General features: G+C 46.5%; 2 protein-coding genes across 5 annotated transcripts; one reads left to right on the top strand and one right to left on the bottom strand.

Moving 5' to 3' along the window:
* Window positions 1-427: 427 nt before the first annotated feature.
* HEXD (hexosaminidase D) lies at window positions 428-10,626 on the top strand. Of its 2 annotated transcripts, none has more exons than XM_039716203.1 (12): window positions 428-629; window positions 1,453-1,562; window positions 1,647-1,734; window positions 2,385-2,549; window positions 3,580-3,763; window positions 5,140-5,211; window positions 5,945-6,140; window positions 6,796-6,878; window positions 7,627-7,705; window positions 7,783-7,884; window positions 8,367-8,456; window positions 9,293-10,626. In XM_039716203.1, the coding sequence occupies exons 1-12, from the start codon at window positions 564-566 to the stop codon at window positions 9,459-9,461; spliced, it is 1,404 nt and encodes a 467-aa protein (XP_039572137.1). In that variant the 5' UTR covers window positions 428-563; the 3' UTR covers window positions 9,462-10,626. The 2 variants fall into 2 exon arrangements, with proteins under 2 accessions (XP_039572137.1, XP_039572138.1); XM_039716204.1 differs by lacking the exon at window positions 428-629 and adding an exon at window positions 934-937.
* Window positions 10,627-10,795: 169 nt separating this feature from the next.
* Window positions 10,796-22,713, bottom strand: LOC120505499 (cytochrome b-245 chaperone 1). Of its 3 annotated transcripts, XM_039716100.1 has the most exons (8): window positions 22,150-22,713; window positions 20,308-20,438; window positions 19,175-19,216; window positions 17,838-17,911; window positions 16,810-16,906; window positions 14,926-15,070; window positions 13,675-13,768; window positions 10,796-12,238 (listed from the first exon to the last, which is right to left on the bottom strand). In XM_039716100.1, exons 2-8 carry the CDS (start codon window positions 20,390-20,392, stop codon window positions 12,221-12,223), a joined length of 555 nt encoding a protein of 184 aa, XP_039572034.1. In that variant the 5' UTR covers window positions 20,393-20,438; window positions 22,150-22,713; the 3' UTR covers window positions 10,796-12,220. The 3 variants fall into 3 exon arrangements, with proteins under 3 accessions (XP_039572034.1, XP_039572032.1, XP_039572033.1); XM_039716098.1 differs by having other exon boundaries at window positions 10,796-13,768; XM_039716099.1 differs by lacking the exon at window positions 22,150-22,713 and adding an exon at window positions 20,849-21,334 and having other exon boundaries at window positions 10,796-13,768.
* Between the last annotated feature and the right edge of the window lie 53 nt (window positions 22,714-22,766).

Here is a 22,766-nt window from a genome sequence, read left to right as displayed (position 1 = left end):
CCCTTCCTGGAGCTGCGGAGCGAGCACAGAACGGGCCCCGTGAGCGGGGAGGGACGGCTCTGGCCGATAGCGGGGAGCCCCGGGCCCGCGGGAACCCGGGTCGGAGCAGAACACGCGGGTTGCAAACACACGGATCCCTCCGGGCCCTCACCCGCGGGATGCCCGGCTCGGAGCAGAACACACGCGTTACAAACACACATGGATCCCTCGCGGGCCCTTTCCCCGCGGGATGCCCGGCTCGGAGCTCACCACACGCGCTTCCCTCCCGCTCCCGGGCCCGGCGCCGTGCGAATGCCTCCCCACCGCGGCACCCCCGGGAGCCGCAGTGCCGCCGGGCCTGGACGCCACCGCCCCCGGGACAGCGGGCAGGAGGTGACGGCCAGGGCCCCGCGCTGGTACCTGCTGTGCCGGCGGGCGGCGCAGGGACAGGGGGACAAGGGGACACCGGGACAGCGGGGCGCGGGCGGGCAGCGCCGGGACAGCGGGGCAGGGGCACGGGGGTGCGGCCGGGCGGGGTGTGCGGGGACGCCACGGCAACAGGCCAAAGCAATCGAGACCAGAGCATGTGGCGGCGCCTGGTGCACCTGGACCTGAAGGGCGCCGCGCCGCGCGCGCAGTACCTGGAGCAGGTGAGGGGCGAGCCTGAGGGAGGTGAGGGATGTGTCTGGGGCAGGTGAGGGGTGAACCTGAGAAAGGTGAGGGGTGAACTTGAGGGAGGTGAGGGATGTGTCTGGGGCAGGTGAGGGGTGAACCTGAGAGAGGTGAGGGATGTACCTGAGGGAGGTGAGGGATGTGTCTGGGGCAAGTGAGGGGTGCACCTGAAAGAGGTGAGGGATGTTCCTGGGGCAGGTGAGGGGCGAACCTGAGGGACGTGGGGGGTGCACTTGAGGGAGGTGAGGGGTGAGCCTCAGAGAGGTGAGGGATGTGCCTGGAGCAGGTGAGGGGTGCACCTGAGAGTGGTGAGAGGTGCACCTGAGGGGGGTGAAGGATGTGCCTGGGTCAGGTGCAGGGTGAACCTGAGGGATGTGAGGGGTGAACTTGAGGGATGTGAGGGATGTGACTGGGGCAGGTGAGGGGTGAACCTGAGGAAGATGAGGAATGCACCTGGTGTAGATGAGGGGTGAAGCTGAGGGAGGTGAGGGGTGCACCTGAGAGAGCTCTGTGAGGGATGTGCCTGGAGCAGGTGAGGGATTTATCTGGCACAAGTGAGGGATGTGTTGGGCTCAGGTGAGGGATGTACCTGGTATGGGTGAAGAATGTCTCTGGCACACTTGAAAGATGTATTGGGCTCGGATGAGGGACGTACTGGGCTCACCTGAAGGATGCACCTGCTATGGGTGAAGGATTTATTGGGCTCAGGTGAGGGACACACCTGCTGCAGGCGACAGGGCACAGGTGGTGGCCCCGCTCCCAGCCCAGCCGCATCCCCAGTGTCCCCCTGTCCCCCCTCAGCTGCTGCCGCTGCTGCGCTCCCTGGGTGCCACGGGGCTGCTGCTGGAGTATGAGGACACCTTCCCGTACACGGGGCCGCTGCAGGTGCTGCAGGCCCCCCACGCCTACAGGTAGCAGCAGTTCCCTCAGGCAGCTCTGGGTGCCCGCAGGCGCCCCGGGCCGTGCCCAGCGGGCTCTGACATCCCTCTCCACAGCCCCGAGGAGCTCCAGGCGCTGCTGGGCTGGGCACGGGCGCAGGGCCTGGACGTGGTGCCCCTGGTGCAGAGCTTTGGGCACATGGAGGTGAGCTGGGCTGGGTGAGGGGGGGTGTGCTGAGCCAGCAGTGCCTGGGGAGCAGCAGAGCTGGTGGGATCTGGGGGTGGAGTAGGAAGAGCGTTGGAAGCTGGGCAGGGAGTGATCCTGCCCCTCTGCTCAGCCCTGGTGGCATCTGGAGCACTGGAACTTCAGGAAGTTCCTCCTGAACACGAGGCAGAACTTCTGTGTGCAGTGCCCAGGCCCTGAGCAAGTTGTCCAGAGAGGGTGTGGAGTCTCCCTGAGTGGAGATATTCCAGAGCCCTCTGGACACAGCCCTGGCCCTGCTGGAGCAGGGAGGTGGGACCAGATAAGCCCCTGTGCTCCTTTCCAGCCTGACCCATTCTGGGATTCTCTGCTGGAAATTTCCAATCCAAGTCCCAGTGCTCTGGTTATCCAGCTCTGCCAGCTGCAGGGTTTGACATCAGGGTCACACTGCAGTGACCTCCCTGTTTCCTTCACCCACTGCTCAGAGCCCCCCCAGCAGCATGGAGCAGCAGCTGAGCCCCCAGCCCGTCCCTGGGGCTCAGCCAAGCCAAACCCAGGTGTAGCAGGACCCCTGCCCCCAGAGCCATGCCTTGGGGACACTGCTGTCCCCTGGTGTGGCAGCTGCCCCCTCTCAGCTCCCCTTTCCCTTGCAGTTTGTGCTGAAGCACAGGGAGTTTGCCCACCTGCGGGAGGTGAAGGAGCTGCCCAACGCCCTGAACCCGCACAAGGAGGAGTCGCTGGCACTGGTCAAAGCCATGATTGACCAGGTCATGGCCCTGCACGAGGACCTGCAGTGGTTCCACATCGGATGTGATGAGGTGGGACTTCCCTTGAGCTGGGAATGTTGCTTTTCTTTTGAGGAATCATAGCAAGGGCTAAGGCTTCTGCATTTTAGCAGTGCCCAGGCCATGTTTGGGTGGGATTTTGGGGACAGAACACCACAGAAGCCAGTGTAGAAACGTCTTTTTGCCAATAAATTATTCCAGTAGCACAAGTTGTCATTTCCATAGATACGAGTGTAATATCAAAGTATTGAAAGCAGCTTCTTAAAGCCAACAGATTTTGGGTTTAGGTCAAGTGAGTGTTTGTAGTGAGATATCAATTAGAGCTGTTCATTAGGAATCCTGTAAGTTTGGTGTAAGATACTGGCTCATTGTTCTGGGCAAATTACTCAAAGTAAACCCTTCTGTGATTGGAAGTGTTGGGTTTTTTACCTTGGTAATTTGTTTCCTTGAGAAGGAAAAAACTCAAGCTTCTCTTTCTCATAGTTTCTTAAAACCATCCTGATGGCACACAGATCCCTGGAATTCATTATGACCACTTAACTGTACTGATATTAGTTTATTGTTGTGTTCAAACTGGTGGGAAGGCTAGACAGGGAGCTGTTATAAAGCAAAATACTATTTATGTAGAATAAAAAAACCTGCTCTAAACCAGCAAATTTTAATTCCCTCTCTGCATGGGACCAAGTATCCTGGGCCACCCTTGGACATGGCCCCACTCACATTTGGATGATCTCCCCCAAGACAGGAACCTCATTTTACCTACCTCAGGTCCTGATGGATTGCTGGATTTGAAGTAAATAAATGTGGTGAGAGGACAAACACTCCAAAGGCAAATATGGCATAGTGTTATTTTAGTGTTTCTAGGAAAATTCCCTCAGGTGATGCATGTAATCATGGCCACAGTCTCCTGCAGGCTGGTGGAAGTGCTTGCAGTGTTGTCAGCACTGAGAGGTGCTTTGGAATGTGTCCACTCAGTGGGCCACATCTGGAGCAGGGTTTTGAATATTGTCTACCTCACTTTATTTCTGTACAAGAAGTCAGGATGATTTGCTTGGTGTTTCAGGTCTACTACCTTGGCCAAGGAGAGGAGTCAAAGCAGTGGCTGCAGCAGCAAAACAACACTCCAGAGAAGCTGTGCTTGTCCCACATAAAAGCAGTTGCCACTTGTTTGGCCTGGTCTTACCCCACGGTGACACCCATCGTGTGGGACGACATGCTCAGGGGGATAAGTGAGGAAACACTGGCAGGTGTGTGACCAGCCACGGGGTGAGGTTTGCACACATTGAACAGATTGGTTGGCAGCTGAATGTAGTGGAAACAACAGATGTGGCAAGAGTTGAGGTGTGGTTTGTTTGACTAGAGAATGGAAGCACTCCGTCCTTGGCTGCCACAGAGGCCCTGTGTGAGTGTGGGCCAGTCTGAACACTTCAGTTTTCAATCACAAAATGCACACCCTGCAGTGGCTGCCATCAATTCTACTTTCCTTACACATTAAAACAACAACCAATATTAAAACAAAACAAAAACCTATTAACATCTGTGGTCCAAGGCTAAAATCTCCGTGCCTCTCACCACCTTCTGATGTTCATTGCTGCCCTTTGCAGCAGCTGATCCCAAGTGGTGCAAACTCACACAGAGAAGCTGCAGCCCTGTGAGCATCTTTGTGATCATGGTGCAAATTGTGAGGACTGTGATACTGAATTGTGGGGTAGCTCCAAGACCTTGACATCACAAGTCTTGTTTGTGGAAAAATATCAAAGCAGTGCTAAAATTGGAGTGGTCTGAGCACAGATGGAGTTCCAGAATTTTCAGAGCCACCTCACATGGCTGCTGTAAACAGATTTAATGGTGCCAGGAAGGGCTGTGCAGCTCATCCAACAGTGACTGACCTATTCAAGGCTTTGATAGTGGGAAATCATCCCAAAAAATGCAGGTGGGACCCTTGGAATTTCCACCAGAACCATACAGCACTCTAAGTGCACTCTACTGCCATAATAACAGAATAAACAAAATGTGGTGGAGCTAAAATACTGAATTTCTGCACAATTTACTGCAGTTTCTCTAGGGGTCAGTTTCACATGTTTAAAACTAGCTGAGGAGTTGATTTTAAAATTAGTTAAAGCTAAATCTGTGTCTTCAGTTTTACTTGAGAAGCTATGTTTTGTGCAAACACAGCCCAGGCACTCTGTAAATGAAAGGGGAAAAGTTGCATTTGAATCCAGCTAAATCTCCTCTTGTGGCTCTGCCAGTGGAACCCAGCTGGTAACAGATGCAAGGAGCTAAAAATGAGGTGGGCTTGGGGTGACTGGAGTCTCTGAGAAATTGGCACTGCTCCTTCAGATGAATGGTTTCACCATGCCAGTGGCCCTGGGCATGTGCAAATCCTGCCAGGCTGAAAATGCCCAGGGGCACTTCAGCTGTAAGTGACAGCCTGAGTTGCAGTAACCTGTGCTGAGTTCTCATTTAAGCCTGAGTTGCAGTAACCTGTGCTGAGTTCTCATTTAAGCCTGAGTTGCAGTAACCTGTGCTGAGTTCTCATTTAAGCCTGAGTTGCAGTAACCTGTGCTGAGTTCTCATTTAAGCTGCTGTTCTCCATGATTCAGAAGAGCTCTGCTCCTTTCAGAGTCCGGGGTCCCACAGCTGGTGCAGCTCATGATCTGGGACTATGCAACAGACATCAACGTGGGGGGAAAAGGTTTGTACTTCTCTGCTGAGCTGGGTAGAAACAAAATAGCCAAAGCAAAATTATTATTAAAACCTACCTTAGCTGGACACCAAAACATTCAAGTTTATTGAATTGGTTTTTATTGCCTTAATAGCATAAAGACACCCTTGTTTGATTTCACATCATAGTTGCTATTAATTATTTTCTTTTTCTATTTATGTTTTCCCTATGAATGATTTGCATTGTAGGCTGCTTAATTCTTTTCAGCAGAGCTTTGGAATCACTGATGAGAGATTCAGAGGTTTTCCACAAGCACTGTTACATTAATTCTCCTTGCATCAACACCAGTAGCAGCACATAACTCTGTATTGAAGAGCTCTGCAAAAGAAGCTTCAGGGCTTCATGCATCTATAGAATTCAGAGGGAAGCTCCTGAAGGCTCCTGCCAGGCATCTAACCTTCATGCAAATATTCCTTTGTTGCAGGAACAATCAGCTGTCAGATGTTGTGCATGCTTGTTACAATTTCACAGCTTTTAGCGTGGTAGCAAGACAAGGGAGTGGAGTACAGTAACCCACACATGAGAATAGGAGGACAGCCACTCTAAAGGCTGCTCAGAGAGGGTGTCAAACCCCCCATCCCTGCTGGTGCTCCAAAGGCTCAGCAGCCTGGTGGATCTGGAGCTGTGTTTCCCTCCACCAGCACTGCAGGGGCTGGAACTGGAGAAGGCTCATCCTGAGCTTGCCCTTTGTGTGTCCCTGCAGTGCAGCTGATAGAGAAGTACCGCAGGTGTGGCTTCTCCAAGGTGTGGCTGGCAAGTGCCTTCAAGGGAGCCACGGGAGTGAACCAGTCTCTCACCCTGATCGGGCACCACCTCAGGAACCAGCTGGAGTGGCTGCAGGTGGCCAGCAGGAGCCCTGCTGATGTCCTGGAAGGGATCGCGCTGACCGGCTGGCAGAGGTGAGCAGCAGCCCCTGTGTGCTTCCAAGGGTCACACATGAGCCAACTTCCACCCAAAAGCTCCCCAGGAGGTACAGGAAGGCTGGGGGCTTAGAAGGGAACACTGCCACCCTGCAGTTCTTCTGTCTGTCACTGCTGGGCCTCACCCCAGGTGTGAAGGTGGATTTCAGAGTTGCAGGTAGCTGTAGAGCTCTAACCAGCAGGAGCAGTGGCTTTGGGGACACCACCAGCAGCAGATTGGGTTGGAAGGCTGGAGTGGATCTTGAACTGCTCATAGACACTGTAGTTCATGCATGGTGTGTCTATCTGAATGTCTGATGGGAACTCAAAAACTTTGAAATCACTTAAGAGACAAGATTTTGTTAATGTAATGAAGGAGTAAAACATTTTTATGCAGTCAGGAGTAGGGAATACCAGAGAGCTGATGTCCAATTTCTGACCCTAATTTGCCTTGAGAAGAGAATTTGGTTTTCATCTGCTCTTACTAGTAAAAGAGGAATACTTCACATTTCAGAGATAAGTGATCTCTTCTCTGAGGCAGAAACTGATGTTTCTAAAGCTCTTTGAATTGTAGTGATTGAAATATTAAAACTTCCCACTTGTTTAGTCTGCTCTAACAGTAAAATGTGTAATTAATGGATGTTTTCTTGTGTAGGTATGATCACTTCTCTGTTTTGTGTGAGCTTCTCCCTGTGGCAATTCCATCCCTGGCCGTGTGTCTGCAGACAGTAAAGCATGGTACAATAACAATTTTATTCTCTCAGATAATGCCTAGCACAGGAGTGATCTGCCCCTAAGATTAGCACAGGCTTGTTATATTTTGAGATGGTTTGATGAATTAATCATGGCCTGAATTATGAATAAATTACAACTTGCAATATGGGAGCAGAGAAGCCTCTTGGCTTAAGTGTTTAAAAATAGCCATTGTATCCTCTTCATTTGTCTTACACACAAAGGGTTAAAAACTTCATGCTTATATTAAAAAATAAATTTAAGATGCAGAATTGCTTTTTAAACTTACTTAAATCAATAGTGATATATAAGTTAGCCTCATTTAGTTTAATTTAGAACATGCTCGTGTGTAAAAGTTGTTTTAACTAATTGTTTTTCTTAAAATGGATCTAGAGATGACACTGTCTGGTAAAATACCTCCTGTAGTTTCTGCTTTCTTTCAGGCAGTTATGAACAATATTTTTCTTATTTTCAAATAAACCCCCACAATCCACTGGTTTTTAATTAAGGCACTAGAATATTCAGCACCCTGAACAGAAAGCTCAGAGCTAGGAAGTGCTCACCTTGCACAAGACACTGAGCTCCTCCTCCCACCCACCAGTGTTTCTTCCTTCTTTTATTTCCATTTCACCTTTTAAAAAATTCTTCACCAAAGGGGAACTACTAAGCCAAGGCAGAATACTCCAGAAAACCCTTCTGTGTGAACATTTTGGTTCCTTAGGCTCCTTCACTCATTCCCACTCTCTTCTGCCAGGTGGATATTCTGAAAAGATTAAAGAAAATGTGGAAATCCTCCTGGGAATGCCTAACCTGGAAATTGATACTTTCATGAGGTAACATTCCAGCTGCAGAGTTCAGGTGGTGCTCCTTGTGTGGTAAGTTCAGCAACTAACAGATCCTCTTTGGACAGCCCAAGTGTGGGGACCTTTCCTGGGAGCAATATCCTCACCCTTGTGACAGAAATCAGCTTCCACCTCAAGTCATCAGTGGATGAACTTCTCGAAAGGAACAGGTAATGAGGCTTCTGTTGATTCTCTGCCTGGCTGCAGCAGTGTTGGAGCTGTGTCATCTCAAAGTGGGGCACAACTCCAGAAAAGTGATTTAAATATCAAGCTCTGCATTTCAGGTGTCACTGACACCTCAGCAGAAAATAATATTTACATCAAAATTTAAAATATTTTAGCGAAGTTCCTAAACTGTATGCTGCCTTATTTGAAGCATACAGTTCTTTCCTTCATTACATTTTACTGCTATTTAAAGTTACAATGAAAAATTTGAATGGTGTAGTTTAAAAAGAAAGGAACTTGAAATAAAACTTACACTGCAGCAGATATCTGCCAGGAACACTTTCACAAGCTAATTCCAAAGATCTGTAGACTGAAATAAACTTACTCCTTAAGCATCTCTGTGCAGAGTTCAGCTAAAGCCTCCCTGGCAGTGACAAACAGATGCTGCTGCTGTTTCATCACTGCTCCCACCAACACCCATTTGCAGGTATGCCACAGGCTGGTTCAGCCCCTACCACAGGAAAAAGAAGATTATTCATCCTATCATAGTGCACCACCTGCAGCCAGATGCAGTCAGGTAACAGCACTTGCTTTGCACTACAGGGGAAATAAAATCTGATCTATTCTGGGCACTCAGGTACAGAGAGCTGTGAGCCTTACCTCTTCCTATAATTATCTCAGAAACATCAGTGGGAGTCAGACAAAGTATCCATAATATGTTTTATGCAACATGTTTGGGTTGGAACTAGATGATCTTCACAGTTCCCTTCCAACACAAACCATTCCATGATTCTAATTTTGTCTTTGCCTTCTGTTGAATGAATTCTTTGAGAACAAGTACAAAATTGGTCTCCAAAAGCCTCTCCCTTGTTAGTCCTGTACAGCCCTGCTGCACCTTAAGCAGGCCTTGGACTAAAGCCAGGCCCTTCCCCCTGCTCCCTGTCACCTTGGGCTTTTCAGAACTTGTCCTAGACATTTTGCCAATTCATGCTAAAAGGTTCATTTATACTTATTTCCTTTTTGTTGTTGTTGTTGTTTTTTTCCTGTGATAAGGTGAATATCCAACCTCATCTACTTCTTTCCGATAAAACCCAGAATTAAATTCCCAACAAGTCTCACAGTGGGTTTCAGTTACACTTAAAATGTGTGTAGTGTTTTTCTGAGCTCACATTTTGGTACTTGAAAAGTCTTGGCATGAGGAAAGTGCCAAGATTAATGGAACTTAAAGAGAAACAGCATCAAGCTTTTGCCATCTGAACAAAATCAAGTCCTTTGGGCTCTTGTAATAGAAGTTCTTTTCCTGTAAAGTGGTTTTAAGGGCAGTACTCCCTCCCAAAGGCCAGTAAGCCAACCCTCCCCTGAGGCAGAGCTCACCTGCAAATGTCTTTGTTTCTTCTTCTCCCTTCTGCTCAGGCTCTTCTCCAAGTGGAATGCTGTGGTGCAAGACCTGCAAGCTGCCATGGAGCAAGTTTTCCACAGGTGTGCTATAGAGGAATGGATGGAGGAGAATGTCCACCCCAGCCTGCAGAAGCTGCAGGAGATGCTGGATGATTTAGATGAAGCAATAAGAGCACAAAATTAAGGGCATTTCAATTAGTCTGACTCATTCCCTGGGAAAACATGGCTAGTGAAAATCAGCAACTAGCCCTTGAGCTGGAGTTTGTCATCTTGAGAGTAAAAGCATGAACTGTGGTTAAACAAAAGTAACCTGAAGGCATTTATTAGCATAAAACACTTCAACTCAATTTTCCTGTCTTAACACGTGCTGAGCCTTAATTCACCTGCCTGTCAGTCAGGTTTGCTGCCCTTGCATAACAGAATGCAGGAGAGAGTCACAGCTCACTCTCCTACAAGGCAGGAGAAAAAACCCAGTTTCTTCCAAATTCAGGATTTGTAGCAACACCCTCACATAACAATGACCTGGGAAAGTTCTACCCTAATATTCAGGATACTTTAAAAATGTTTGGGTCATTTTGTTCTGTACCAAACTCCTTCACCTGTCAGCTGTGCTCTGAGTTGTGTCCTAGCATTCATTCCGTCAGGAGGAATGAGGAGCCAGAGGGAGCTCCTGAGGCACCTGGGCTTGGAGGGGAAGTGCCTCAACACCTTGGGCTGCTTCCCCTTCTGCCAGAGCCCCAGAGCTCAGCCCCATCCCCACAGAAAAGCAGCACCCACTCACTGAGACCTCAGACTGCAACCTGCACCTCCCAGGTTTGTCCCAGTTTGAGCCACGACTAAAGCTACTAAATGTAAGGAAAAAATGCTGGTTTATTCTGCTTTAATGTGAAACTTGTCATAATGTATAGAAATATATTTTGGGGACTTCTGGTGACGATCCCAATTCTCCACTCAATGGAGAGCATTCATAAGTATAGTTGTTAAGTATGTTACTTCACCATGAATATTCAAAATATTTATTTCTGTGCTTCATTTATGCCTTTCTTTAAATTTTTTGGGAGCACTGGTATTGAAATTTTCTTGGAACAAATTTTAACATACAAAAAGTAAAATTACACATAAGACAAGCTTCAAGTGACTCCATGAGGGCCTCAGTGACAAGGTCCACATGCAGATATTCATCTAAAAAGAAGCAGTTGCTATGTATACCTGTCACACAGCTTGAACTAAACAAGATCTTAATTTATTTTACTTGAATAAAACCTTTGATACTCAAAGTGTTTGTAGAATGGTGTTGCTTTTTGTGTATAGCATGTTGTTGGTTTGGTTTAAAGGAGGGAAAATGGGAATATTCACCAATAGAGGATTGGATCTATCAGCTTACATGGAAATAAAAGCTGGACTGCTGCCAGTGTCAGCAGGGTCACTTCTAAGCAGGTATTTGGGCTTCTTCTACTCTGTCCTCCCTCTCATTAAGTCCTTCAGTAGATCTGTTCCCAGTAATAATTTAGACAGCCATTCATATTTTAATAATTTTAATTAAAAACAATACAAAATACTACAGCGATGCAAAACAAGTTATCAAAGTTGATTTTATCAATGAACATTTTTTTAAAAAAAGACAACACAACAAGGCCTTGCTGAAATTCTACTTGCAATTTTAAAGTAAAAAAAAGGCAATTTCTAAACATTTTCCAGAAGTATTTTTGCCTCCCAGCCATCTGTGACACTGTCAGAACTAGCACTTTTTATTTATTATGTGAGCCAGCTGAGGTTTTGGTGTCTGTGTAACTTCATAAATACAGCTCGAGAGTCAGACCTCAACTATAAATATTTGGATTTTCTTTGAGAGCTGCACAGTTGATGCCAGGTATGGAGTATTTCATTGTGAAGTACTGGAGTATGAGGTTACAGCAGGGTTCCACAAAGCACAGCTGTCCCTGTGCACAGCTGCCCTCTGGCTTTGCTCACTGCCCAGTCCATCCCACCTCAGCCATGCAAGGAGCCCCCTGTGCTGCCCAGGCACGAGCTGCAGCACCTGCAGTGGCACTGCCCATGCAGTGACAGTAAGGACAGGACCAAAGGGCTTGCTTTAGGGGTCAGGCTGTTTGAGCTGATCTAAGGTCTGCTGTGCAGCTTTTACATCACTCAGAAGTCATGCAAACTACAGCTGTCCAGGCACAAGTCTCTGAGATGCAAAATGACTACACCTGTAGGAGTCTCCTAGGAGTCCCTCATGTCCCAAGCAAAAGGAGTCTTTCCTGTCATTCCTTTGAGTCCAAGTCACTTCACAGCAGGCACATGTAAGGCTCTGTTTACTGCGCCCAAGAGGAGTGAGGAAAACCATCCAGGAAAGGCTTCAGCAGAATGGGGGGAGGTGGCAGAAAAGGAGGAGGAGAGAGGACTCCTCCAAAGAGGGGAGAGTGGAGCCTGTCCCGAGCTGCACCTGCTCTCCGCAGCTCTTCAGGCTGATCCCACTGCTGACGGGGGCACAGACAGTTCCCCAAATCCCCAGTCTCATTCTCCTCTTTCAAATCAGCATCACCTGGGGTACACATTACAGTGGATTTAAATGAGGAACTCTACATAAGTGTTACACCCTGCAATATTTTTTAAACAGGTTTGATGATTATGCTTAGCCTACAGCTGTGCTGGAGAATAAAGGCAAATTTAGCTAATTGCAACCTAATTTTCCCACATTCATACACGGCAGCTTCCCAGTTCCAGTGGTGTGGGGTAGGCACCAAAAGCCCCATGATTACCCCAACAACTCAGAGGACTTTCAGGAACACGTATTGGCAGAGGTCTGTACTGATACCTGACATGATGACAAGTTTTTTACCTCATTTAAAGGAAACAGACCCAGTTCTGTGCTGCAGGCAAGCTACATCAACAGCCATGAACCCTGCTGCAGTGTGAGTACCTTCACTGACAGCACCAGCCTCAGCCTCTGCTCACATCCTGGGAATGGAAAGGAAGGGAAACCTTTGATGAGCAGGGGCTCAGCTTCAGACCAAACTGAACACACAGCAGGATGTGCCTTCTGCCAAGAACTTTTCAGAGCCTTCTCTCTGTAGAGGTAGAGTGATTGGAAACAAGACCACAGGCTCTTTTAAATTCTGAAGAAACTGCTGACAGGAGACACTTGCTGCTGGCCAACAGTGAAAGCAGACAGCACAGTCACCTCGTACCTTGTTCACATCTCCTGGATCTAACTGTGTAAATATGTTCTAAATCTAAAGACCATCAGATTCCTAAATAAAACCTAGTGAACTTCAGCACAAGCAGCTGTAGCATGCTGAAGGAACTTGCAGCTTTTTACAAATTTTTCTTGTATATGTTAATGTAAGCATGATGGAGTTCTAGCTCTAGACAGAATATGTTGACTAACAGAGGTAGCTTTTACTTCAGAAATACCTTGAAAAAAATTATATTTTAACTATTTGTGAAACCATTGGTCAGAACAGAGGACACCACACACCTGGAGTAAAACACAGGTACAAGTCAGACATTTAGTCTATGCTACCTACTTTAAAAAAAGTTATTATTTAGCACTTCGGTATCATTTCAAGTGAGGAAATACTCAACAGCTCTAAGCTACCACCTTGTTTGACATCAGTCTTTTCCCTACCTAAAATTACACATGTCCCTGCTTCCTTTCTAAATACACAGTTTAAATAGTAAACATTGAGGTCTAGAAAAAGATTGCCCAGTCCTGCTCAGAAGTTAAGCAGAACAGGATTAAGGTAGAGCATCCCAAAGACATTTCATCATGATCCTTTTTCCTTTGCTATTTACAGCTCCTTGGTGAGTCTGAGATAAGATAAGACACCGTTACAAGTTGATCAACCTGATGTTTAAAATTCCAAGAGAGGCACTCAGACTTTAATTTCCACAGATATCCAGTGGCAAGTCAGTAGTAGAGAACATAAAAGTGCCACTACTCTGCATCTCCTAATTGCATATATTAAAGGGGAAACCTCAAAGCCTTGTGTTCTGAGTTACAAGTTCAACTCTTCTACATTGCATATACTGTACCTGCAGCAAATGTTTGCAGTAAGCAGTTCACATCTGTATCTTCACTTCACTAATGGAAAAGCAATTATTTCAAACCAATTCATTAATAAATAACTATTCCTAGACAAGTTTGATGAGGTGACAAAAGTTCAAAAGGCAGCAGTGTCCACATGCAGGGTCTTGAAGCAGTTTAACTCTAAACTATGACAGATTCCACCCGTTGTAAATGCACATGTTGAGAAATGCCCAGGTCAGGGTTGTGAGGGGTTTCTTTTTCTGAGGAGCAATCAGAATATTTTCCAGATGTGTGAAAGCCTCTGCTTGCTTCAGTTCACAATGACTATCAGTATTTAACCTGTGGGTTCATCTGCATCACTTGCCTCTGTTTCGCTGCTCTGGGAGAAATCTTGCGGGGTCTCTACTCTGTCCAGTTCCAGAAAATTTGTAATGAGTTTGGCAACTGCTTCCACATCACTGTGGAAAAGAAGAAACAATGGAAGAGTTAGTGGAACTGAAGTGGTGACAAGACAAGAGCAGGCATGCTAATTCCTGAGAATAACTGCCTAGAGGGAAAGGCATATGGGCATAGAGGGCATGGCGGACAGCAGGCCACAACAAGCCATTCCCTCACATCAGAACAAATCAGTCCTTTCCCAGCCCCTGCTGCAAGGTTCCTTATTATCAATGCTTAAGATAAATTTTCTGTTAACTGATACACCAAATGTTTGCAAAGTAGAATTAATCCCTTCTGCCACTGTATAGCTCAAGAAGGCAACTCCAGCAGACATGCAGCACTAAAGGGATCTTAGATATTTGAACACGATCCTGACAGATGGTGTTAGCCAAATGTCTGCAAATGAAAGCATTATGGGGTTTAAAAGGTTAAACTGGGAAACACAAGGTCATAACAGCAAGTCTAAAAACTGAGCTTAGTTATAATGATGCCTTGAGAAGGCTGACCTAGAACAGAGGCTGGGCAGAGTTAAGGAATAAAGCAGGGATTTATTAGAAGGTTTTGATGGATCTGCCTTGGGCAGCACAAGAGCCCAGCCAGTGCTGCACCCAAGATGAACCAAAATAGTCACAAAATTGAAGACTAGTCATGGGGTCTCACACTTTTATAAGTTCTGCTCCATTTGCAGATTGGAGTTAATTGTCCAATTATAGCTTTGGCTCATGAAGTCCCATCCTTCTTGGTTTGTTTTTTTTTGTCTTGGGCCTGAAATTTGGATCATTTGTCCTTGGTCCCCAGCTAGAGAAGGAATTGTTTTGTCTCCCTGCTCTGTGAGGAGAGCTCACCATCCCCTAATATGAAGCTCAGAAGTGCACACTAATGTGAAAAACATGAAAGCTAAAACCTGAGGCATCAATAATACTTGGCAATTACTGACCCACATGAGTGGCATTTCCACCTTACAGGTTGTAATTGGTCCCCAGCTAGAGAAGGAATTGTTTTGTCTCCCTGCTCTGTGAAGAGAACTCACCACCCCCTAATATGAAGCTCAGAAGTGCACACTAATGTGAAAAACACGAAAGCTAAAACCTGAGGCATCAATAATAGCTGGCAATTAGTGACCCACACGAGTGGCATTTCCACCTTGCAGGCTGCAATGTCAGCAAGCCCCGCTCACCTCCTGCAGCCCAGCACGGCGCTCTGGGTGAGCGGGTGCGAGAAGCCGGTGACGAAGCGCAGCACAACCAGGTGTCCCTTCCCGAAGTAGCGCACGGCCTCCTCCTCCACGTTCACATCGCGGACCTCGCTCAGCACGGCCACCACTGCACACGGGGGCAAAAGAGACAGCTGGCAGCATCCTGCAAACCCCAGCACTGCCTCGGGGCACACTGAGACAGGGTGACAGGGACCTGCTCCTGGGTCACAGCACGGCTGTCACAGCACCGCTGCTGTGATCCCTCACAGCCAGGGCAGTCCTGCCGCAGCAAACTGATGCTCTGTGAAGGCTGACCTAGAGCAGAGACTAGATGGAGCTAAAGAATAACTTTATTCTACTTAGGAATTTATTCAAAGGCCTCAATGGATCCACCTTGGGCAGCACAAGAGCCCAGCCAGGGCTGCACCCAAGATGAACCAAAATGGTCCCAAAATGCACGAGCGCTCACGGGGTCTCTCCCTGGGCTCAGCTCTGCTCCATGTGCACATTGCAGTTCAGTGTCCAATTCCAGCTTTAGCCCAAGCAGTCCCATCCTGCTTGTTTTTCTCTCTTCAGACCGTGTTGTTTATGCTCTTGGGCCTGAAATGTGGATTGTTTGTCCTTGGTCCCCAGCTGGAGAAGGAATTGTTTTGTTTCCTTACTCTGGGAAGAGAGCTTCCCATCCCCTAATATGGAGCTCAGAAGTACACACTAAAGCACTACAAAATCTGAGAAATGGCAAAAACTTGAGGCATCAAAACAACTGCTCAGCTGCTCAGACAAAAGAAACATGACTGCAGCACACTGTAGCTGGGATAGGCCCTAAGGAAAAAAATACAGCCAGCCAGGCTCTGGGGAGCAAGCCAGCATTACTTATGTTTCCCACTTACTTTAATGGCAATTATAACTATTTTTCTGTATGGAATAGGTAAACAGGTGTTCAGTTTACTGAGATTGAACAAATACTGAAATATTTAACAGCTCAGAGCACCTGCTGATCTCTGCATCCTCAGATGAATGGTACCTAAACCAGGTATTATCACAGAGGAAGAGAGAGCCTCAGCTCTCCATTGTAAACATGTATCCTAAAGGAAAGCTCAGAAACATGGAACAGCCTTCTCTCCACATCTCTCATCTTCCATCACCAAAATGAGCTCTTTAAAAATAAATTCAGCTTAAGGTCATTCCAAATTTGGCCACTCTTCTAAGCTCATTGAGAGCTGGTTCTATTTACATCTGGAAGTAGAACAAAAACTCTGCCATGGAAGATCCTACTTTTCCAACAGAATAGAGATCCCAGTTTGCAATAGAGCCACTAACTCACATGCTATACTGCAACTTCTGTTAGTCCAAGAGGAAGCCCAAAGGCCAGCAGCTCCTGCATTAAACTGAGCCTCCTGCACAGGCTGCTACAAATGCATATTCCATACCTGCAGGATGTAACATGCCTGCTTGCATATGGTATCAAACCTTTGCCTGCTCCCCAAAGCAGATGAGATTACAGGAATCTCAACTTCTGGATCCAAAATTGAAGTCTTTCCACCAGTCCCAGCTGCCAAGCAGGCTAGCCAAGAGCAAGGTAAACACATTAACATCCCAAAGGAATGGCTAAGATTATTATGGAAAGCAATGTGTAGGCCTACTTACCTCGGATTAAAATAATTAACAAGATGCATTCAGCACACTGAGAAAAAGCATTTGGGCCCAGAGAGGCAGATTGTTACATCTGCTGCTTGGGAACAAAGCAGATCTGGAAGCAGATGTGACTTAATTTGAGTACAGAACTCCAGAGAAGCTATTGAATGGGCACACATCCATCTCTCCTGCTGCTCACCACATTTTCTATCACAGATGCTGCTTTCTCACCTTGTTCATTGCCTCCTTTTGACAAGGTCAGTATTTTTTTGTAGAGGTTGAATGTTTTTAGGCAGATTGTTCCCTTGTTTTTATCAAATACAGCTTCCTGTAAAATTGAAAAATAAGAATTAAGATTTTCTTGAAAACACCATCACTAGTTATGCTTCGAAGTAAAATAAAAACAGTTCTGTGGGAAAATAATCTTGGTAACAGAAAAATACACTGCTAGCTTAGAGACATTCCTCTATTACTACACCATGAAAATCACAATCTTGCTCTTGGTTTTAACAGAAACTTTACCATATCTCTTGTGTGACTTCTAGAGGGGAGTTAAAAGTGGGTTAACTTCCCTCTTGCCACATTCCTCATGTAATACAAACTGCCTGGAATCAAATTTGAACATTAACTTGTAACTCCTACAATTTTCACTTCTGCTGAATTTGACATCCCAGTGCTGTGCTTCATGGGCCAGGCTCACACAGACCTCAAATATCCCAATGAAAATGGATACTAATTATTTGGGATGTTAATAAAATTTCATATTAATCAATGAAAACAGGATCTCGTTCTCTTTAGGTGAGTTGCTCATTCTAACACAACTCAGGTCAGCAGGGTGACAAGGTGGCTTATTGCTGTCAAATCAACATCCACACAATTCTAAACCAGAGGAAAAAAGCTGAGCAGCCTGGAAGCTCAGAGCTCCCTCATTTAGTGGTTGCTCTGTCATTAGCTTGAAGGCTCAGCTCAAAATCATGTTGTGCAGCTGAATGTCCTGCTCACCCTCCCTCTTTTATGTAAGAGAACATTTTGGGCCAAGTCTCCCCTTAAAAACACCCATATGTTTAGCTTCACATTTTTATGCTGTAATCAAAAATTATTGCCTTAATTCCAGTCCCAGCACGGCAACCCAGAGGGTTTCCTCAAAAGCAAAGCATAACTTGTCTCTTTGGACTGAGCAAGTGTGTGGGGCTGCTGCAGTCAGCATCTGCCAACTGCTTCCTACTCACAGACCCTCATTCCTGAGCTCAGCATCTTACCTCCCACTGCTCCAGATTCTGGGCTGCCACAAAGAAACACCCAGCCATGTAGAAGAGCTTCCATGCCAAGCTGTCTGGACAATGCAAAAAATGCACAAATTTAGCTTTTTTCCCCCCTTCTCTGATATTCAAACAATCCTGAAAGCAACATGCTCCCTTTAAAAGCAACAAAAGGAGGAAAGGTTTCTCTGATGGAATATTTTTGCCTTTAGTTGTACTACAAGCTATTTCACAGCTCCTTCCCAGAATGAAAATACAGAAAGTCTTCACACTTTTCACAGACCTCATTCATGCTGGGCTTCAAACCATGCAGAACTATAAGCATATGTATTATTGGCAAGGTTGTAACACCACATCTTTCTCTTCTGCACAAGCAAAGGCATCTTAAAAGGCATTCACAAAACTGCCAACCTGCTGTCAAACACCAAATATTTGTGCTGCAGAGGACAAGGATAAGGACAATGAAAATTCAATAAAGCAAACATGTTCCTGCATAAAAGGAAGCAGTTGGTCCTCTTGACAAACAAACATTTGCATTTCATCTCCTGAAAATGTTTACATGTCACAGCCTGAATAATTTGCTCACTCAGGCTTTTAACTGAAGGCACAGCAGAATTATGCTGAGATTTCAGAAAATTTTGTTGCAACCTCTTAAGAAAAACAAGGCTGATTTAGCTGGTGGCTCAAGCAGCTTTCACTGCATTCTTCTCTTTAAATAAAAATATGTGGGTTCTGTTGGTAGCACATTCCTACACACTATTAAGTTTTAACATTGATGTTAACAGGGTGCAGCACAAGAATCACAGGGCAGCTCCCAGGACAAAGCCCATGGAGGGAAAGGCAGCTGGCATTTGGTGCAGTCTGCTGTACTGCAGGGGAGGAAGCAGCAGGAGCTGTCTCATCCCTGAAGGTGCCTGGATGAGTAATCTCTGCTAGTGATGATCTGACAGTTTCCAGAGAAACACAGAACTTCATCACAGGCAAAGGAATCATTTCATTATGGTGTCAAATGAGCATTACATGTCTTCCCAGGAGAGCTGTGAGGACCAGCTAATCACATTTATAAAACATTGAAAGTACAAAATGCCACAGAGTACCAATACCATTATTAAAAATACTTGCAAATGGAAGAGGAGGCTGAGTAAGAATAGAGGAGTACAGCACAGAAAGCCATAGAGGCAACAGTTATTATTGGTTTTAATATTCACACCACAAAGTGGGAGAGGAACCTCCAGTGCCTTTGAAGGGCCAGACAGAAGCTGCAGATGAGTCATCAGCATGACAAACAGATGAACAGGAAAGAAATAACTCTCCCAAAAAAAGTGATAGGCCATTACCTGCACTATAATAAGCAGCAGCCAAACCTATGGAGGCTATTCCTAGGAGGAAAGAGGACAGAATTAACACAAATAAGCAGCTCAAAAAACATCTAAAATTCCCTGATGAAAAACATCACTTTTCAAAAATGGGATAAATGTGACTGCAACCTAGATCACTATATGAAAGTCAAGTTATTTTTTTTCTCTTAGTATTAAAAAACTTCCATTCTGCAAAGGCATTAAAAGCACAGGGGCTGGGGTCAGAAATAAAAATGTTGTGACACAACTGGGAACAGAACCAGGGAGGGTTTGAGAGGGACTCAATCTAACCATAACACCATATTTCCTCTCAGCACAGTACACCTCGGAGTGCTCACACAAACCTTGCAATGGTTATTTTCCCCTTTAAGTGCTCAATGGAGCTAAAAGACAACTTTTGCAGTGAAGTTGTGCTAGAAACTGCCAGCTCCTTTCTCTCAGAGAGGAGGAAGCAGCTGAAGAGTGCCCCACGCCCCTGAGGCTGCTGCAACTGCAAAGATGTTCTCAACAATACCCCTGAAAGCAATGACAACGTGGGGTGACTGCAGTGGGATCTGCTCAGCTGGAAAGCAGGATATACCAGATTTTCCCCAGCAGCTCTCTCACTACAATCCTAACAGGTTTATTTTTCCTGCATATTCAGTAGTGTTTACAAAGATGCCTTTCAGAACATCCTGTGTGATTCCCATTTCACACAGAGTCCCCAGGAGCTCAGCACCAACCACACACACAACCCAACCCAGCATGGTCACACTGCAGTCTTCCACTCCTGCAAACTGAGAAGTTTCTCAACCCAAAACCCCCCTCAGAAGCTTCACATTTCTGTTGCTGCACGGCTCATAATAAACCTTCTGTTCTTGGATCCTTCAGGACTCCTTTAAAATTCCATCCATGATCTTCTGAGGTTCTCCAGATGAGACTGAAAGTGTCACAGTGAAACTGCCATGCTGAGGCTTCAGACTCATTTAGAAAGGAAGAGTTCAAAGCACAATCTTTCCTCTTCTGGAAAGGAAAATGCCTGGAAGGCAGGCATTTCACCAGGGGCTCTGTCAGGAGTTTATGGTGACCCTCTTCCCTTAAAGCAAGCTCTGAAATGAACGCTGTGCTCTTACCAACACACAGAGACCAGGATCGGATGCCAGGTGACCTCTTCAGGTGAAGATGGGAATTTGTGCGTTTTTCAACCAACATGTACATCTTCAAAAGAAACTCCCAACAGCCCAGTCTGACTCATGAAACCTCACTGGGCCAAAAAAACAAAAAGAAAAAAAAAAAGAAAGAAAAAAAAAATTAAATTATTGACAATTTCACCAGCTCCCCTTCCACGATTTACCAAGTCTTAATCTAGACTATAAAATACACTCCAGGGTATGAACAGAGTTTTTTTGGACAGGAAGAGCAATATGTGCACTGAAAACAACCACAAAGTAAAACTGTCATGTCAAGAGTTGCATAACAACAACAGGAATCTGAACTCTGGGAAGAAAGTTCTCATTTTAGGGGTAGAAGTCTCTTATTTTATAATCAGATTCCAGATTAAAAATGTGAAAAACAAGAATCTGGAACAATGTTGTTGTAATTCATGCAGCCCATCAAACAGATAAAACAGCAAGCGGAATGGAAATCTCTAAACCATGTCCTTAAGCACCTCACCTATGTGGTTTTTGAACACTTCCAGGGATGGTGACTCCACCACTTCCCAGGGCAGCCTGTCCCACAGAACCAGTTCAAGGAGGCTGGCATTAAGCTGCTGTTAGCTGCCCACCATAACACGTTTCCAGAAAATGCCAACATTCATCAGGTTTTGAATAACCATGACAAACACGGAGAGAGCAGGTCTGAGCACACCCAATTCTCACCAAAGGCAAAATGTGATTTTCAGTCCCTTGGTTATCCAGCTGTTCTTGGATACAAGAAGATGCCCCTGCAATTCTGGTAGTTTGGATACAAAGCTCCAGGGGAGCAGTTAGCCAGGTCTTTTCAGTTAAACAAAAAGCACCCACGACTTGGATTTTAATCTCTTAGCAACACATCTGAGAGCATCTGAAACTGAAAGAGCCAGAAGCACTTATGCATAAGGCACGCTCCATCTCCTCCGGATGTCAAGCATCAAATTTTAATTTTCAAATGACTCCTGTGAGTTGTTCTCAATATACCGGAAAACACTTCAGCATGCACAATGCCTGTTATCAAATCCAAGTTATAAAATATATTGAGATCACTGCAGAAATCTCACTGCATTTAACAAATATTACGCCCTACTTAGAACATAATTCTCACACATAACAGTAAAATTCATTAATGCAAACTTTGATATCTTCCCCCATAATAATTTAGGGAAGTCCAAGCAGGCAAATGCCAGTTTTGGTTTAATGTTGGACACCCAACATCAGCGCATTGTCTCTCACAGGCTGCTCCTTGCAAGAGATGCACCTTGGAATAAAAAGCACCAAAGCAGCTTCTAAAGTTACATTTAATAAATAAATCATAAACGCACCCTAAAGCAAATACTACAGTTTTACTACAACGTTATGATTACAGAGAAAGAGGAATTTTTGTGCTGCTCTTTCATTTCAAATTCCAAACCTCAAATTTGCTTGAATTTGTCTGGTTTGACACTGAACTGATCTCCACCATCAAAATATCTTTCTCATGCTCCCTCCAAGCTCTCTGTTCAGGGCGAGCCAGCAAAACCCCTTGGAAGGCACCCTTGAAATCAAGCCATCAAGTCAGGACCGCACATCAGCTCAATTTTCTTTACAGAGCTCATTTTTCTTTACCTCCCAACCTGCACCTGCTCCCACCCCAGCCTAATGTCTCCCTCAGGGAGGGAAGACCCTCCCCAGGCAGGGACCGGCCCTGCCAGAACCCCCCCAACCCGCGGCTTCTGTCCCCCCGCGCGTGGGGAACCGGCGCCCGCCCTTCACCCTCGCCCAGCCCCGCGCCCGCGGTACCTGCCCGGCCTCCAGCCGCGTTCTGAAGGGACCCACGGCCGCCTCCGCGCCCTCAGCGCCGGTCCCGCCTCAGGGATGGCCGGACGCGCCCGCGGCCATTTTGGGTGAGGGCAGAGGATGGGACACGAGCCTCCTTCCCCGCCCGTGAGGGCAGCGCCGCGCCAAGATGGCGGCGCGCCGCCAGCACCCGGCATGGCGCCCGAGCCCGCGGATGCCGCTGAAGTAAGAGCGTCGATGTTTCCTTGCTTGTTTTACTTTAGCGGTGCTTGGAAAGAGCAGAAACGTCGCGTGACGAGAGGAGTGAGCTGCTGTAGGGTGAGGCTGGGTGTGTGGGAGAGCCTTAGCGGACCCAGTTGGATCACCATGGGTGAGGTGGAGGTGGCCCCTTGCATGAGGGGGTCGGGGAGGGCAGGGGAGCCCTGGGGCTGTCCCCAGGCTCGAGCAGCTCCTGCGGAGGCCAGGAAACCTCTGGGTTCTCGATGGTTCACTGGTTCAAAATGGGTTTTTTCAAGATGGGTTCACTGCTACAAAAGCGCCGGTGCTGTGCCTCGGCTCTGGCAGAATGACAACAATTGGGGTTGGAAGGAGCCTCTGGAGATCCCTCAGTCCAGGCCCTG

The sequence above is a fragment of the Passer montanus genome, unplaced genomic scaffold, assembly GCF_014805655.1.
Source record: "Passer montanus isolate IOZ18808 unplaced genomic scaffold, ASM1480565v1 scaffold35, whole genome shotgun sequence".
Lineage (NCBI taxonomy): Eukaryota > Metazoa > Chordata > Aves > Passeriformes > Passeridae > Passer > Passer montanus.
Note: the sequence above shows the minus strand (reverse complement) of the source record. Positions and strands in the feature narration are given on the sequence as shown.